At 46.2% G+C, this 19450-nt stretch overlaps 1 protein-coding gene across 2 annotated transcripts in view; it reads right to left on the reverse strand.

Annotated features, from left to right (window-relative positions):
- LOC147751019 (uncharacterized) overlaps positions 1–19450 on the reverse strand; it is a 355587-nt gene that overhangs the window by 163163 nt on the left and 172974 nt on the right. For both annotated transcript variants that reach the window (XM_086918906.1, XM_086918905.1), the window contains exons 2-4: positions 16870–17025; positions 15202–15332; positions 12575–12683 (exon numbers count right to left, since the gene is read on the reverse strand). In XM_086918906.1, coding sequence (XP_086775032.1) covers positions 12575–12683; positions 15202–15332; positions 16870–17025 — 396 coding nt within the window. The remainder of the gene's footprint in view (positions 1–12574; positions 12684–15201; positions 15333–16869; positions 17026–19450) is intronic.

The raw sequence follows: 19450 nt of genomic DNA on the forward strand, positions 1-19450 counted from the left end.
AGGGAATAGTGGCTATGGCTAGAATTGCTGAGAATAGTAAAATTCCCGTGGATGAGAAAAGAGCATATGATGGCTGGAATGTAACCTGTTATGTTACTAGCCTTACAGAAAAGGCTAGGCGAAGGAGATCCCCACCAATTTGAACTGTACCTCATCGAGGTAATTTCTGTCTACAGATTAATGGTCAGAATGTTAAAAATCAACAGGAGAAGAGTATCTGTTCCCATACTTATGTCTATTCACCTGAGATTTTCTCACTGTTAGTGCCATCACAAGGCACATATTTTATCTGCCATGATAGAGCCTATACGTGGCTTCCTACCTACTTTTCAGGAACTTGCTATGTGGCTTTTCTTCTTCCTCCAACATATACTGCTCCTTCAGGTCATCATAGGAAAAGATATGGCAGGGGAGTTATTGATTCGAAAGACACAGCAGGACAAGAAGGAGGTGACTTTATTAAAGGGTTGCTTCCTTTCTGGGGCCCAATGGCCAATAGCAGAGACATCAGAAAACTAGTTTGTGTTGTTGAGGCTACCATAAATGTAACTTCTGGAGCCTTGAGTAACTTGACAGCCGAACTTCAGGCGGATCGCCTTATGACTTTGCAGAACTGAATGGTTCTAGACATTGTCCTTGCAGATCGTGGAGGAGTCTGTAAATTGATCGGGTCTAGTTGCTGCATTTACATTCCTGATAATGCCCCTACGGTATACCAAGCCATCTCCAAGTTGCATATCATCTCCGAGTCTATACATCAGGACACAGGAGATTGGTCTGTGATGGGATGGTTTTGGGGACTACTGTCCACATGGGGATGGAAGATACTAACCTTCCTTGGAATGGTCTTGGCCATCATTTTCTCTTGTTGTCTCTGTGTACAGTGTGGGCCTGCCATCTGTGGTCTTTGTGCCACTATGTGTGTCCCAAAGCCTGTGTCACAGAAAACAGAGAATATTAGAATGATGCTACAGCAACAGCTCGATGACCCCATGGCCATTGAAATCGACTCAGACTAACTTGAGTCCCTGGTATTTTGCCCGAGTAATGGCAAAAGGAGGGTCTGAGGTTCTTCGATTTCTGACTTCGTCCTGTATTCAGCAGCCATTTTGTGTCTCGTAGCCATTTTGTGTTGCCCTCACTCAGGCAGCACGGCGGACGGAGTGTTTTTGCTTTTCTCAACTGCTGCGTGTCTCTTCTGTTAAAGAGTAACTCTTTTGCCCTTGTTTACGAAACCGATGTCAGGGTCTGGCCGAGTTCGTAAATCCATGTCTGGGTTGATTGATCCCCGTCTCGACTGACTATTTGCCTTCTCCTATTCTTTCCTTACATTATCTTATCCGACTGGCCTTCGCTATTCTCTCCTGTATTCTCTTGTTACATAACTATCCTTTGAGGCACACAAATACGTCCAGCCACCTGCAAATTGGATTGTTGGTACTAGCACTGATTCATTTGCTGGGAGGGGTAACACACAGGGTCTGAGAGAGGGGCATATTTGAAACACCTGATAGCTTGTTTTCCAACTTTTCTTATTGGTTCGTTTTGTATGTGTAGGGAGTAAACTCTGTAAATGTGTTTCCTATAAAAGATTGTGCGCCACGGATTGAAGTGGCAGTCTCCTCAGAACCCACCTTGTGTGTAACTTCTGGGATAACTGTGCTTGGCTGCAGCTAATAAACCTGGTTTTCCACGCTCAGAGTGTCGAGTGTCTCTGTTCGACAAGGCAGGTGAACTCAGGGATTTCAGGCGTGCCCTGCGCCGCCAGGCCCATAAGGCCCGGTTTTCCAAGGACGTGCCGAGCGTTCGGGGGCTGACCCTCAGATGCGAGGGTTAGGCATTGGCAGTTGCACACAGAGAGTTCTCACAATACAACAGAAGGACAACACCAGGGAGATATGAGGCAAGAAGAGATATATATATATATATATATATATATATACACACATATATATATACCGGGTTGCTCCATGCCCGGTGTTCAGAGGCCGCCCTGCAGGGTATGATGTTCCTTTGCTCGGAGGCTTTGTGGAAATACTTAATCTGGAACATGACCCACTCGCTGCTGCGATCCTCAATAAGGAATGCTATTCTGCTAAAACACAGCAGTTTGTAGGAAGGGATTCAGAGAGAGGGGGACTCTCTCACTCTGATCGTGCCGGAGTGGAGGCATCTTTTGCAGGCAACCTTGGAATGTTAGCACTATGCAACAGACTTTTTCACGTGACACAGTGAGTGATTACTCCACTAAAAGATGAAACTTTCACTGTAAAGAACTGGACACCTGAAATGAAAAAACGATCTATTAAGATATAATTACAACGTAAATACCAGTGCAAGTGCATCATGGAACTTGTATTGTGATGTCTGTCACGTGGTTTTCAGGAGTTTTAAAAGTGCGCCAAATTGCACTTTGTAAATGATTCCCTCCCCCTGTGACCAAGGCTGACGCCGAAACGCGTAAGGGAAAAGGAGACATATCGCGTTGCTGAGCCTGTCATTAAATGCCTCTCACCCGGTATTGGGCCTCTTGTGGTGACCGGGCTGCTCCGCGCGCAGTGTTCAGAGGCCGCCCTGCAGGGTATGATGTTCCTTTGCTCGGAGGCTTTGTGGAAAAATATATATATATATATATATATATTTTTTTTCTCTCCAACAAGGTTGACCCAAAGGAGGTGTCACTACCTGAAGGGTATACGCACACAGCCTCCGAGGCGGCGGTAGCAGCTTGCCATCACACTCCCCAATTTCATCTGCCCAACGCGTTTCAAGCTTCTCTGCTCTTGATCACTGGCTGCAATATGACACACAACAGCGGTTTTCATGGAATCAATCTTTTAATGAGTGAAAGTCCCGCCCCTCATGTGCGTCGGCTCGCATGGCATTATGGATATGATAGTCCATGTTGTTTATTGGCCTGGACTGGATTCCATATTCCCCAAGTGGGTTCCGCATGTATAGTGCACAATGTCTCGCAAATGTGGTAAAATTAAAACTCCTATTAATACCCCAGTGGGTGGTAAAGGATGAAAAGAGAGCTGTCCCGCAGCCGATTCAAAACCGGAGGTCAGGCCCCCTCCACTCTACAGTGCCTGCGTTTGCTTGCACCTCGGATCCGCCTGTTCAGCGGCGGGACACCTCCGTGACCGGACCAGCCGCATAAAATTCTCTCCAACAAGGCTTTTTTGTAGCGGCTTGTCCAGCCGCAAAGATGCCCCACTGCTAATGTGGGTCCCCGGAGCGTGGAATCACGCGCACCAGCTGGAACGGAGGGGGCCTTGCCTGCGGTATATATTGGAGGGGAAGCAGCACAGACCTTCACGCTTCCGAAAAGTATGGACATTTTTAATATACTCACCCACTGTGGAGCAGAATAGTTTCAAGGAGGAGGCACAGGCACCCACTGGGGTTTCACTTGCGGAACATTGATACTTGCAGTAAGATTATGGGACTACAATGCCCAGAAGGCTATGTTGCTGACGCCCACTGGGGCGGGACCTTAATTTGAATAAATACCGGTTTCCCGAAAATGCCAGCTTCCTTCTCTCATTAAGCCAGTGATCAAGAGCACATGGTGTGCTTGAAACACGTTTGGCAGCCGATTTGGGGAATGTGATGGCATGCTGATTTTTCTTCCGCCGCTGGTGTATGTGCATTTCACCCCCCGTGAGTGGCGTCTTCAATGGGGCAACCTTTGTTTTGTGATATATATATAACAATTCTCGTCAGGTCAAGTAAGTCACATATCCAAGGGGTATAGGGGTCAGCTCCGCTCTGCGAGTATACGGGATTTAGAAAGAGTTTGGTCGGGCTTGGGGAGAAGGTCCCACGTACTCACAGTCTCCCTGGAGGGGGGTGAGTTTTAGTTCAGGCAGCCTCTAGGATGTTAGCACTACCACCACTGCAGTCATGAGGGAGCGTACCCGGCGTATGACTCGCAATCCTCGAGTCACAGGGTGCTCCGGGCTTCAGTGCGTGGGTCTCGCCGTTGGACTCCCAATCCTAGAGTCACGAGACGTTCTCTTGGTACGGCGCGTACCCACTGAGGCTGCTGGTGCGTTCTTGGTACGGCGCGTACCCACTGAGGCTGCTGGGGCGTTTTTGGTACGGCAAATACCCACTGAGGCTGCTGGGGCGTTCTTGGTACAGCGCGTACCCACTGAGGCTGCTGGTGCGTTTGTGGTACGGCGCATACCCACTGAGGCTGCTGGTGCGTTTGTGGTACGGCGCGTACCCACTGAGGCTGCTGGTGAGTTTGTGGTACGGCGCGTACCCACTGAGGCTGCTGGTGAGTTTGTGGTACGGCGCGTACCCACTGAGGCTGCTGGTGCGTTTGTGGTACGGCGCGTACCCACTGAGGCTGCTGGTGCGTTTGTGGTACGGCGCGTACCCACTGAGGCTGCTGGTGCGTTTGTGGTACGGCGCATACCCACTGAGGCTGCTGGTGCGTTTGTGGTACGGCGCGTACCCACTGAGGCTGCTGGAGCGTTCTTGGTACGGCGCATACCCACTGAGGCTGCTGGTGCGTTCTTGGTACGGCGCGTACCCACTGAGGTTGCTGGTGCGTTCTTAGTACGGCACGTACCCACTGAGGCTGCTGGTGCCTTCTTGGTACGGCGCGTACCCACTGAGGTTGCTCGTGCCTTCTTGGTACAGCGCGTACCCACTGAGGATGCTGGTGCGTTCGTAGTACGGCGCGTACTCACTGAGGCTGCTGGTGCGTTCTTGGTACGGCGCATACCCACTGAGGCTGCTGGTGCGTTCTTGGTACGGCACGTACACACTGAGGCTGCTGGTGCGTTCTTGGTACGGCACGTACACACTGAGGCTGCTGGTGCGTTTGTTGTACGGCATGTACCCTCTGAGGCTGCTGGTGCGTTCGTAATAGGTGCGAACACGAGTACGCGTTGTACTCACACGCAGGAGTTGCGACACGTCAGCTGGGCTCCGGAGGTCCAGGTGACAGAGCCGCTGCGCAGTCAGCAGGGCTCTGGGGTGTTCCAGGTGCCAGAGCCACGATGGAATCAGCAGGGCTCTGGGGGGGGGTTCCAGGTGGCAGAGACGCAACGCAGTCAGCAGGGCTCTGGGGGGGTCCAAGTGCCAGAGCCCCGACGGAGTCGGCAGGGCCCTGGAGGGGTCCAAATGTCAGAGCCGCGACCACGTCTGCAGGGCTCTCCAGGTTCCGAAAAGACAACCCCTCTCAGTCGGGAAGGGGGGCCAGTTAAGAGCCTCCATCTCTTTGAAGTCCTTTGATCGGGCCAGGGAGGGCCTGGGGGTTCACATCCGGAGGGTCCCGCTTCCGGCCAGCTGGCACCTGGCTTTCCTCACTTTGGTGGCAGGGTCATCAGACGGCCAGCGGGGAGTGGAGCCGGCCTCTGGGGAGACAGGACGTGTTACTGAAACTCCTCCGCCACTTCCCTTAGCGCCTGCAGGTCATCACCAGACGGGGAGATCACTCGGCCAGAGGTTTCGGTGTGGAGGGTGGGGGCGTCAGAGAGCCTCCCGGACAGGACTTGTCCTACACTGGTGGGGCGCTGTGGGTCCTTGATATTGGTAAGGTCTCGGGTCCTGGGGGGTCAGGGGTTACTTGCTAGCGTGAGGCATCACACAGCGTTCTGGGGTGGAGCAGGGGGGAGTGCTAGCCTCATATTTTAACATGTTCCCTGGGTCAGACAGATCATCTGTTGCACTAATCAAACCTGCCCATTCTGGCCTAGGGGAGGCAGGTATCCTAACAGTAAAACGAAAATGGTTGTACTTCATTACTAGGTCATGCCACACACATCAGGGCATGACCTACCTTCAGCTGACAATGCACCCTGCCCACGGGCCGACCATAGGGGTGTCTGATATGTAGCAAAGAGACAGAAAAGGGTAAATGTTTCGCAAAGTTTCGGGGTTAGCCTTTAAAAAGAGGGCCAGGTCCAACAGTTAACGAGTGAGTTCAGACACCTATAAGATGGGAAACAAAAAGAGTTACACTTAAGTAGCAGAGTTAGTGGGGCACTTCCGCAGCTGAGTCACCCCCACAGTGTGTTGATAAAGTTAAGGGTTTTGGGCAACAGGCGCTCTGAGGGTTAACAGGTTGAGCATGTGCAACCTATTTAGGAGGGTAGCAGGGAGGGGGAGGAGGGAAATAGTTTGGAGTTACGAACAAACAGTTGTGGAGTTATTGTAGTTCTGATTAGTACTCAGGGATAAGTTCTGAGAAGTTACATGACTAGCCAAGCCAACAACCCACTTCATGTACGACCCAAGTTGAGATGAAGAAAGCGATGAGAGAATAGAAAAGGCCTTCCCAATGCCATCCCCTGATCTCTCACGAAGGTCCATAAAAATATGGTCCTGGAACGTTAATGGCCTCAATAGCCGGATAAAACGAACAATGGTGCTACAGTTCATAAAAACATACACCTGATTCAGGAGACTCACCTCCTGGGTAACAAGTGTAGGGCACTGAATAGGTACGGACACACGCCGAATGCACATGCAGGCTACACTTCAGGGTCCAGGGGCATTGGAATAATTATGCTGAGCATAATTTCCATACACAAGTACAGCAATGGTTTGACTGACTAGGTAGATACGTGGTGGTGAGTGGCGTATGGGAGGGGAAGACTCTAAACCGCTTCTCAATAAATTCCCCTCCGGGTCTACAAACAGCGACTTTTGACTTACTGGGTCCTCTGTTGCTTACACTCCCTGAGGGTATAATAATAATGGGAGGATTTAGGAACGATATTCTCTCGAAAGAACTGGACACCCTGAGGGGAGCGGTGACAGAGAGAAGGCTAGGCCCACTGGGGGAGTACATTCAAACCATGAGACATAGTGATGTCTGGAGGCATCAGCACCCCAGAACAAACAAACACACACACCCACGCACCCACCCCCACACCCCATGGGAGTCTTTGAAGACTAGACTACATTCTCACCCAGGCCAATAACCTAAGAGATGTCCGCAGGGCAGTACACATAGCACGAGGGATGTCAGACCTCTCCCCAGTGGAGGTAGTTTTAGAAGGACCCCAGAAGGATTACGCCCCACTCCCTTACAGACAGCAAAATTAAAACGGCTCTTAAGAAAGGGGCGGAACAAGTTTTCTATGAAAATATAGGCTCTGTCGAATGGAAGGTAATGCTCTGTGAAGCGTTCAAAACTGTGATCAGAGGGCAGGCCCAGCCTCATATAAGAGCAACAAGAAAAGTCAAAAATCTGAAATGCTTATCCCTAGAGAAGGAAAGAACAGCCCTGGAAGCTCAAATGGGGTGTGTGGGGCATACGACTCAGACAGGAGACAAACGGCAAGTGCAGCACAAGGAGCTGAGCCACATAATGGAGGACAGTACCAGAACTCTGGTGCGAGCCACGCAGTATGGACTGTATGGCATAGGAGATAAGGGGAACAAATTACTAGCATGGTAAAAATGTAAGGTAAGTGGGTCCCTAGAATAATAGACGAAGACGGCCAAAAAAAAGAGACCGGTAGAGAAATTGCATAAGCCTTCGCAAAGTACTACGAGTCACTATACTCCTCCCTATTAGCAAAAACTGAGGCGGAATGCAAGGACTTTCTCAGACACATTCAGATGCCGTCACTATCGGAGACAGATCGGAAAATGCTGGAGGGTGACTTTACACTAGAGTAACTAAAAGCCGCGACACTCATTACAATCCGGGAAGGCTGTGGGACTGAATGGCCTACCGGTCGAACTATTTAAATTAATGCTGGATAAGTCAGCTGAACATCTACTCACAATGTATATAGAGGCCAAAACGGATGAGGTCCTCTCGCCCGATCAGAGGTTAGGAGTAGTTGTAGTAATCCCAAAGGAGGGTAAACCCCCTAAAAAATGCAGGTCATATGGGCCAATATCATTGATAAAGTACAAGGCAAATGTACTAGCCAATGCCCTGTCTACAAGTTTAGCAGCAGTCATCACATCACTCATACACTCCGATCAATCCGGATTTATGCCTCATAGAAGTACAAGGCTTAACTTGTGCCGACTATTTGGGGTCCTACACACAACATCCGCTGAGGAGTTGGATCTGACAGCCCTCCTTTCCCTAGACCCCAGAATGGTGTTCGACAGTGTAGAATGGAACTACCCATTTGCAGTACTGGGCCACATAAGCTTCGGGCCCAACTTTATTGGATGGGTGAAACTCCTATACTGCCAACCCCTTGCAAGGATGAGAGTCAACTCCAAAATAACACGTACATTTACACTACAAAAGGGAACCAGGCAGGGTTGCCTGCTGTCCCTCTTACTCTTTGTTCTGGCCCTAGAACCCCTTGCAGCATGGGTACGGCAGGATCCCCCGGGATACCAACAGGGGTAGAATGGGAAGAGACCATTTCCTTATATACAATACGATATCCAGCTCTATTTTAGGAAGCTGAAGCAGTCGTTGAACAGGATACCTCAAATCTTTCGTATACATGGGGATTATTCAGGATATCCCATAAATTGGGATACATCGTTACTATTCCCGCTTGCAGGAAGCGCCCCGGAACTCACAAACCGGTGAGCGATACAGATCGAACTCGAAGCCTTTAAATACTTGGGGATCAACATTACTAGAGACCCACAAGATTTTTATAGCCCTGTTTGTATCGGACACCACACGGTGGAAAACGCTTCTACTTACACTAAAGGGGCGAGCGGCCCCATTCAAAATTATGACCCTCCCCCGATTATTGTATGTTATGCAAAATACCTCCAGCGAACTTCCATGCGCGTTCTTCTGTAGGCTTGAAACCGAACTGAGAGCTCTAATCTGGAGCGCGGGTAACCCACGGATAGCCCTTCGAAAGTTACAAAAGGTGGATTAGCAGCGGCAGAAGAGAAATTTTATTACTGGGCCGAGCAATTAGTATACGTTAATGACTGGGTGTTTGGCGACAGGGAGGAACCGGCCTATCGGGTGTACAGAAAGGCTATGTGGCCTAAAGGATACCAGTCCATCCTATATGATAAAGGAAGTGTCAAAAATCTCCTATCACACATACAAGCCGTGGTCGGGCATGGTATGCAGCCACTAAACTCCTGAGTTGGAAAGCTAATGGAGATGACCCCACTGTGGGACAGCAAACAACTTCATGGGGGGGGGCATTACACAATCTAAACAAGTGGGGGCTACTGGGTTGGTGAAACTGGGAGACGTATGGAGAGGCCAAGCCTATATCACATTTGTAACTCTAGAGCAAGAGTACAAATTGGGACCCGGAGAATGGCTGAGGCATCTTCAACTGGGCCAAGCTCTCAAGAGCTACATTCAAGAGGGGACTTCTCTTCCAGAAGCATACCCATTAGAGCACAGACTATTGACTGACCCATTGACCTCCAAAGCCATCTCAAGCATTTATAAGAAGATCCTTAATAACTCACCGGACTCATTAGGGGGAGCAATTCAGGGACTGAGGGAGGTTGCAATTCGAGCCAGGTTTTGCCTTATTCAATTAAAGATCCTACACAGGATATATTACCCCCAAACCACATTGCACAGGATGGGGCAAACTGAAACCGAGCAGTGCCACAGACTTTGCAGTTCGGGAGAGTTAATTCTTTCAAATGCTATGGGATTGCCCAGAGATGTAAACATATTGGTAAGGTATTGGGAAGATAATGGCAGAAGTGGTGGGGATGGAGGTCCCAACTGTCCCAGAGTGGTTCCTATTGCTGATACAGAGTGAACAATCCTGGTCTAAATACACAACACTATGGCTCAAAGTGGCAGCAATGGTCACCAAACGCAATATCGCTAAGCATTGGGGGCGGTTTCCCCACTTGGAGAGGCAGATTGGGTCTGACCTGGATTGGTATCAACAGGCGGAGCACCCAATTTATTTAGGCAGAGGGTGCCCGAAGAAGTGGGAATACATCTGGGGGAACTGGCAAGCATATAGAGGTATATAGTGGGTAAGTGAACAAAGTAGTGGTAAGGGAAGGGGGGGTAATGAACAACCTTCAATGTAAAATGCCTAACTGATGTACTAAATTGAAAAGTATGTAACTTGCAAAGATTATTCAAAAATATGAGACTGAAATGTTGACTATTGAGCACGTTCCATAAAAATAATGTTTAATAAAAGTTTATCCGAGAGAATTAAGTTTTGCCTTTGTAAGTGGTCTGGTTCTCGTTCAATGAACTCCTGTTATTTTTGTGTTCCTCTAAGGAAAAAAAACCTCTCCTTCATAGTTCCAATGTCGGTCGTCATTTCTTATATTTCTTTATTCAAATCAGCTCTTCAAATCATGTTCCTTAAATGCTGGTAAAAAAATTTCATATATTGATGTGTATTTGGTGATTTAATCCCCTGGAATTTCAGCAACCTGTGCTTAATGGAGATATTGCTCTTGTTATTGGCAGAAGCCAATGAGATCTGTACATAAGCAGTGGTTTCTTATTCAGTATTCTGCATATGTTTACTGTGATTATGCAACAATAGTGGCTATTGCTGTGGTGCTTATACAGTAGTCATCCATGGAGGTCCTATGCGAGAAGCCGCTCTTGGCGGGGTTACAATATCATTTTGGCCTCTCGTCACTTCAGCAACAAGGAATCTTTTGCTGTCATAGCACAGCAAGGCAAAGTTGCCTTGCTGTGCTATTAAGGGAGTGCGGAGCCTCGGATGCGACCAAGTGTTTTACTTGTATGTGTGTGGCTTGGGAGTATTTCGTTTCAGGCTATTATTTTGCAGCACAGGTTTTACCTTACATAACCACTTACATAGGGGTGTGGATCATTATCGTTCATAAGTCCATTATTCATGCTGCCTAAAGGGTCTCAGCCGCACCAACTTGATGCGAACAGTTTGAGAGCTGGCCAGAAGCACTGCACACCCAATTCTGGTGAAGTGGGCAACGGCCACATGTACATTAATCCCCAGCTACTCCTTCCATGGAGCTACTGAGGCCCGGAGAATTGCCTTCTCCGTTTGTACAGCCAGGGCTCCTCACCTCTGCCCTAGTGGTAATTTCGCTCGTGTCACTCCTTCAAGATGTGCCACCGTCATCTCATTTCCCTTAGTTGTCTCCTGGCCCGTCAGAATTGGGGACAAGAGTTCCTCCATGATATATGGTTAAGCCTTTCATATCTGTCAGGAAGGGCAGAGGCAGAAAAATCAAGTCTCCTCACACCACCATCTTGACTCCCCCTAAAAAGTTGGGGTCAAAACCCATCGAGACAATAAAAAAGGTATATAGTGAGAAGACTATTCCTGCTGTAACATATAGGGCAGGTGACTGGGGTAAGCTGGCAACAGACTCCCTGCAAAGGCTGGAGGATGGATTTCTTAAGAGGTTATTGGCTCTTCTTCGCTCCTTTTCGAATTACAATATTTGAACTCGGCTCACCACATGTGTTGGATAGTATCAGGCTTGCCCCCATCCTACTATGACACTTGATCTAGTGGAGAGATACTGTTAATCGAACCCAAATGATAAAAGATTTTTTATAACTGGATAATTCACTTAGGATCATATGGTTGCAGTATGCAAAATCCATATTGACTTCCCAGATCTGACAGAGTTGTATACAAAGCCTAGCAGGATCTTGAAATTCCCTAAATTCTATTAAAGGCAATTTTTGCATTAAAAGAAGAAGAGAAAAGAACATTTTTTAAAAATCTTCTGTAAGATTATATCAAATGACCCCATCCATTATGGAGGGTGAGTATTAGTTTAAGATAGGGTGGGGAACTTACAATATAGATTCATCTTGGTGCGATTCCGACTTAATCCAATCCCCCTGATGGTGGGTTTCCCACCAAAGAGATATTTGCTTAGTGATTTAATAGCATGCCCTTGTAATGGTAGTTCTCAGCAGTCTGATGTTCATTTAATCATCTTTTGTTGTTTTTATAAAGAACAAATGGCTCTTTTGCGTCAATATAATTTTAGTCAATGTCGCCCAGCACTTTTTTCTTTAAAAAAAACGTAATGACCCACTTCTATGTTTTGCGTTCGCTTCATTCCTTTGTGGTCCTATAATGGGGAGAGCTTGCCTAGCTTGGGAACCATGAGTCCACTTAAGATGTGACTGCATTTATATTAGTTACCACTTGGTACTGTAGAACACCTATCTTTCCAAGTTCCTAAGGGTTAAATATTACAAGATTTGGAATTTTAAAGGAACTAGTAATTGTTTTTAATGTATTTAAAACGGATTGTAATATTGTTTTATTAATGTAGTTGATTTTAGATTATTTTTGTCTGCCTTTTTTCTACTTTATATGCAGTACAAATAATGCAAATTAAAGATAATTGACTGACTCCGCCCACCCTTCTCCAATTTTAAACAGTTTGTAGGGAAACCACTTAGAGAAAATTTAATATACCAAGAGAAGTTTGTTATGAGGTTATAGGTTAAGAATGTAGGGATACTTGATAAATTCTAAAAACAAAATTTTATAGCTTCACTTACTGGGGGTCAGGCTCAAAGTATTCATAAAACATTCATCCTTAGGATAAAATATCAGTATTGAATAAGGATTTCTCAGGAAAATTCGATTATAGAGCCTAACAGTATTCACTACTATTCACTCTACAGATCTTAGACTTTTACCTGTGAAGTTTTTCACAACATTCAGGTCCGAATACAGCTCTTTCACAATCTCTGACCGATCCTCCCAGGGACGCTCCGTCACATGGCTCTTCCATTTTTTAAAACCAAACTGTGAAAGAGAAAAGAAAGGATTGCTCCTGTGAACAAGCAATAATTACTACTCAATGCAGTTCTTGCCCACCAAGCAGTCTAGTGTTAACTGGGGATATGTGCCAAGGAATACAGAGAATGTTGGATGCAAAATATCAATCCCAATAGGGATTGGTTATGAAAGATGACGTAGGGACAGTACTGTAAACCCAGACCTCAGGTCATGGGGATGAGAAGGAAGAGATGAGCCTGAAAACCCAGCAGTGACCCCCCCTAGGAAAGCAGATGGGCAAATTCATCAGTGAAGCCATTAGGCAAGCTCCAAAGTGCATTTTAAGATCCTACAGAATGAGGTTAGTGTAGGTCAGAAAAAGCACATAGAATGCTGGTTCTGTACATTTGCTACATTACTCCTTTGTGTAGTACCAATACTAAAAGGCTAATGTGCCTTTGCAGTCTGGGGCATCCAACTCAGCCCATTCGTTCAACTTTCCAATATGACCTCCCAGTAGGGAAGGTACTATTGAATGAGAGTCGAAAGAACATACTTCAGTTCAGAATATTAAAAGAAACAATTGTTTATTACTGCATGCTATAATTTTTTACAAAAAAGTATCAACAGCCGACCATTTAGTAAGTTAAAACCACATTAAAAAGTCTTTCATGTAACCAACAGCCAACATGTGTTTCAGGATCTTGGCTCTACCTCTTTTCAAGGCTATAACGAAAGGGTCAAATTGACCCAGTAGTGGAGAATAAAACATGTAAGAAAATAAAAAAGGGAGAGAAAGAAGAAAGAAACAGTAGGATTCTGGCATAATATTTCATATAAAATACACATTTTTGAAGCAGCATCTAGAGTATTGGTTCCAACAATAAAAAATAGCCCATCTCTGGGGTCCTTTAGAAAAGCAGTAAAAACTTGGCTATTCACTGCGGTTATCTAGGTTGCCCGTCTCAGAAGTTTGCAGTCTGTCATAGCGCCAAGACGCCTAAGGGCATTCGCGCGCTTTAAAAATGGATAAATCAAATCAATCAAAACCATTTCATCACTGTTTCGAATGTGAGGTTTTTGCGGAGAATATGAAAATCATAAAAAACTGGCTTATGACTGAGGAACAAAAAACTAAATATAGAATGAGACAGTGATGAAATGGTTAGAACTAATACTGAAGTTGTTTCATGAGACTTTTTGATGTGCTTTTAACTTTTTGTAATGTAATCACTTACCGATACAGGAGGATACCAAATGTTAGATTGTTGATGTATTTATGTAAAGGATCATAACATGCAGTAATATACAATTTGTGACTTTTAATATTCTGAAGTAAAGCATGTTCTTTTGACTCCCATCCAAAAGAAATTTCCCCATTGGGAAAGTTGGTATAAAGTAGGGCTTTCTTGAGGAATCACACAGTCAGGAGGGTTTGATCAGCGCAGGGCCCCGGGTGTAGATTTAGTGTACACCATGTAATTACCACAACAATCCCCAACATAGTGCGTCCACCCATTGATTGTTTCACTGCATCACGTTATAAGGGGTCTCATGAAATGACCATACATAAAACAGAAGCACAGAGTTCACATCAGCATTTTCATTGCCGAGCCCATGGTACATATTTTTGCAATGTTTCATGCTGTTGTGCACCGTGTAGGTGAACAATACCTTTAAGTTTACTTACAAAAGGATGTTTAAATGGCTAGTAAGTGAAAAGCTTTGATAGGTTCAAATTAACATTCCACTTGATGGAAAAATCAGATACATTCCATATTGATGTAAAAAAAAGTGGCGCTAGCATTGAAGTTTTTTTTTCCAAACGTAAAGGCAAACCATCAGTTCCTGTGAAAGGGTTAGTAAATAGTTTGCCTACATTATTTATGTATATACATATCTACACACACACCCCTACATACACCTACATACACCTACACACACACACACACACCTACATACACACACACACACCACTACATACACACACCACTACATACACACACACACCCCTACGTACACACACCTACATACACACATACACACACCTACATACACACACACACCTACACACACACACACACACACACCTACATACACACACACACCTACATACACACACACACACCTACATACACCTACATACACCTACATACACCTACATACACCTACATACACACACACACCTACATACACACACACACACCTACATACACACACCTACATACACATACACACACCTACCTACACACACACACACCTACATACACACACACACCTACATACACACACACACCTACATACACACACACACCTACATACACACACATACACATGTCAACATGCTTAATTTGCAGCACCTGGAGTATTAAACATTTTTTATATTTTTCACTGGGTAAATGACCAAGGATTTCTCTCCTGCCGCACAGAACAATGTCAAGAAGATTTAAAAAACAAACATTACTTGTGGAAAGATTAACCAATAAATAGCGTACACAAACAGTATACAGATGGTGTTCAAATGGAAAACGGAGAACAACTGGACCTTGTAATTGTTGGAGAGCTTAAGCGCTTCCACCTCGTTCTCAGCAGTGATAGTGGTTTTGGTGAGGCAGCCTTCACAGGCCTCGGCATCATTCAAGTGGTGAGGACAATGGGACGGTGTGGACGAGGTCACTGCAGACAGGGTGGGGAAGGGGGAGAGAAAATAAGTGAAAGAACACCATAATGCAAAAGGCTCCACCAAGACATACACAATTTCAATAATAAGTTAAGGAAGACCGAGTAACACAGCAGCCCCAGTAGCTCATGTGATACCTTATGTGGGGAGCCATTAGCAAAAAAATTAAAAATACATAAAAGAAGATCTTCTGATTTACTAACATGCATCATGAGGTAACACCCCTCTGCATGGGCCTTCTGTTGCAGGGATTCTGCTGAGTCACAGAACTATGCTTGGAACCATGGAACCTTAGCAGGCAGGGACTGAGTCATCCTACCCCCTTAGTACCCATGAGCACGAGACCAACTAACTATAGTGTCTTACTTGCTCCCCTACTCACTCACAGAGGAACACGTGATTAGACACTCCAGAATACAATACTCTGACACTCTCAGGGATCGCGGTGGCAGGACACACCCTTAAGTTCTCACACTCGTACTAGTCCAGAATAAGTTCAGAGACACAAAGAAAGTTTCAAATGTTTATTTTAACTATCATGCTCTACTATGCAGTATATGTGCCACAATAAGTAAGAAAATGTCTAACAAATACGCAGCAAGTAATCCATAAATCCTAAACGGGTCATTATATAAGACAGGGTAACCTAACCTCCCTCCCCTTATACAGACGCAAAATCATTATATATCAGAAGATCTCTGGGTGTTAGCAGCAGACCCCGAACCTTGGCATACACAGATGAGAGTTCTACATCTCCGGTGCTATCACAATTCTTTCCCTGGAAAGGTCCCTCTCCATATGTGTGTGTTACCTATCTGTGCATAACTATATTACCAAAGTATGTGTTCCCAAACAGCTGCATTTGCATGTTTTGTCTAGGTGCTAGGGCTTGACCAGAACATAACAAGTGGCATTGTTGTTCAACCTAGTCTACAGTGTTCAGACTAAATCCCAGGAAAGAACCCAATGCAAAAACAGCAGAGACTGTGTGAAAGTGGCACCAAGCAAAATAAGTTGGTGTAGTAACATGCGCAAAGCAGAGAGCAGTCAGCAACATGCTCATGCTAACATAGGAAAAATGACAATAGGGCTGCACACGACATATGAAACTTCTGATGGGTTTCCTCTAGGCACCCCCACGTACAGCTCTCTACAAATCTTCATATGCTCAAAATAGCTCCCACCTTACTCCATTCCACAGCAGGCATACACAATATAGAACGCTCTAGGCTTCTGTTTTCCATTTGTTCACAACCACACTCTAGTTTCTTACAGCAGTCCACACCTTCCACCAAGGGACTGTGGAAAGTGTTCAATGTGGTGATCCCCTACCACACCCAAACTCTGTCGGCTCAGTCAGACACTGTACTAAAACTTCAATAGCCCACATTGGCACAAATGGTATCCAGAAGCAAGCTACAGAAAGCTAGTGTGTCTCACTGTTTTTTGCATTTTCATAGGTGAACACCTCAAAAAAGAACCCAGGAACTTTGTGAACTGGACACAAGGAAGGTTTCAACAATATGTCCTGACCTGGAGCTATCCTGGGCGTCAGCAGACTGTGCTGGTGAGATCCGGAATGAGTATCCCCCAGGTCCACTGGATGGTTGATGTTACAATGTCGGTCACAAAGAGATCCCCTGCGGTGAGGAGGGACATCCATCCTAACTTCAAATTCTCTTGGGAAATCTGTAGACACACAATTTAACACATTTTCACCAATCTTTTATAGAGTTTACAGGTCACAGTGCGAGAGGGACAGCAATTATGTACAAGACCTCAATAGCTAGCCAACCCCCTCCCGATTAAGACAGATTTTGGGAAGAAAAGTTCGCACATCCCAAGTGAGCTGGAAGCCACTAAGTCAGCTGCTTTCCAAGACCCCTTGGAGATATTGCTCACCACTACATACGTGAGGCTGGTAGATGAACAGCATGAGCACATCTAATTCGCAGAGCAAAAAAGTACTATTCAAAGTGCCATTAGCACAACAGGTGCCAAGAGTTGTCATGGAAGTAAACTTAAACAAAATCAAACCAGGGGGTGTGACCTGGGCGGCCATGATGGCAGATGTGCGCCAGAGTGTTTCTGCCAGGCACCGCTGAGGGACCACCCTCCCAGGTGGAGGTGTGCCGCCAACAGGTCAGTGTAGGGCCTGACTGGCTCGCTGATTGTGTAAGGCAGCAGCTTGAAGGACGACTGCTGTTTGGGCTACAACGCAGGAGAGCCGTAGATTCCCAAGATGGTGGGCTGGGACTGAGGTGAAAGTCCCAGCACGGCCAGCATTTAGTGGCCGAACACACAACAGAGAACCCCCCACCTGGAGACCATGGTGGGGCCTGGGGAATGTAGTCCTACATCTCACCCACGCTCCCAGGGTCAGACTGGGAACGCAAGCCAACTATGGCAATTAGGACTGTCTGGCCGGGGGTGGGGTGAGGTGGGATGGGGAGGATGCCAGTGGTAAACACCGCTGCTGCTTTTGGTACAGGTGGTCGATATTGCAGCACTGCTGGAAAACCGGCCCTCATAACAAAAACAGCCCCCACCCGTCCGACCCTTTGGGCGCACTGGGGAAATACCCAGTGTCCTCTATGGCCAGTCCGGCCCTGCACGCTTCTTACCACCAGACTGTATGCAGAAACAAGGAGATTGAGCAGCATCAGGGGCCCACAAGCCCAAGCCAAAATGGACAAATGAACAATTGTTACTTACCTGTAAACAGGTGGTTCTCCAGTATTGGTGTCTTTCATAGATTCACATGCTTGAATATTCCCCGTCGTAGTGGGAGCCCCACGGTAAATAAAATAGCAATAAATCCCAATAATATATGTATATAAAAACATATCACACAAATTCCAAAACCAGAAGTACTTATAAGTACCAGGTTAGCATTAACACAGGAATACATAGGAGAAAAGAAAGACGCCTATATAACATATCCATGTCATTATGTTAGTCAAAACTACAGCCAATCAGGCGCAAGCACCCCTCTAGAACCTTCTCCTCAGAGGCTCAGGCCCTCAGATTTTCGCAGGTCAGGAGTGACAAAAGAGTCTAGGAGGAGAAGCGAGCCTCTGAGGGGAGGTGGGTGGGTCGCATGTGAATCTATGAAAGACACCAATACTGGAGAATCACCTGTTCACAGGTAAGTAACAATTGTTCTTCTCCAGTATTAGGGTGTCTTTCATAGATTCACATGCTTGAATAGAATAGTAAGCAGTAAAAACTGGCCGCAGGACCAAAACAGTGCATTGTCATGAAGAAACACGCAATGACAAAGTAGCCAGGCCGGTAAAAACAAATCATATACCAACAAGAGGCGGGGGGAAGAATAGAGGCTCACCTTATTTAAAAAGATTGCGAAGCACCGCTTGGCCCACTGCCGTATCAGCCTCGTTGATCGTCTCAAGGCAGTAGTGCTTTGTGAAAGTGTGCCTGCTGGACCACGTAGCTGCTCGACATATCTGGTGAATTGGCACCCCAGCAAACAGGGCAGTAGAGGATGACATCGCCCTGGTGGAATGAGCTCTCACTGAAGATTGAAGAGGCTTGCCAGCCTTCTGGTGGCAGAAGGAAATTGCTGAAGAAATCCAACGTGCAATAGTTGACTTGGTAACAGAACGCCCTCTGCACATGCGTCCGTAAGCAACAAACAGTTGGGTCAGATCTACGAAAGGGCGCCGTTCTGTTAATATAAAATTTAAGGCATCTTTTAACGTCCAGTGAATGTAAACGTTGCTCCGCTGGAGTTTGAGGATTTGCGAAGAAAGTTTTTAACACAGGCTCGTTTAGGTGAAAATCAGTTCTTACTTTAGGCAAGAAAACCGGATTGGTGCGAAGCAGAACAGTCCGATTTGAATTGAAGGAAAGGAGGTTTAACGGTGAAGGCGTGAATATCACTCACGCAACGTGAAGAGGTCAAAGCAATTAGAAGAGCCACCTTCCAAGTTAAACATTTTAAATCCGCTTTGTGGATAGGCTCGAAAGGCGCCTTCATCAATTGTGCCAAAACGACATTGATATGCAAGGAAGGAGGAAGACGCCAAATGGGCGGGAACTTCCTGAACAGTCCTTTGAAAAACTGTCGAATGATTCTTGAAGAGCAGAGAGA

The sequence above is a fragment of the Lissotriton vulgaris genome, chromosome 1_1 (genome assembly GCF_964263255.1).
Source record: "Lissotriton vulgaris chromosome 1_1, aLisVul1.2, whole genome shotgun sequence".
NCBI classification, from domain to species: Eukaryota; Metazoa; Chordata; class Amphibia; order Caudata; family Salamandridae; genus Lissotriton; species Lissotriton vulgaris.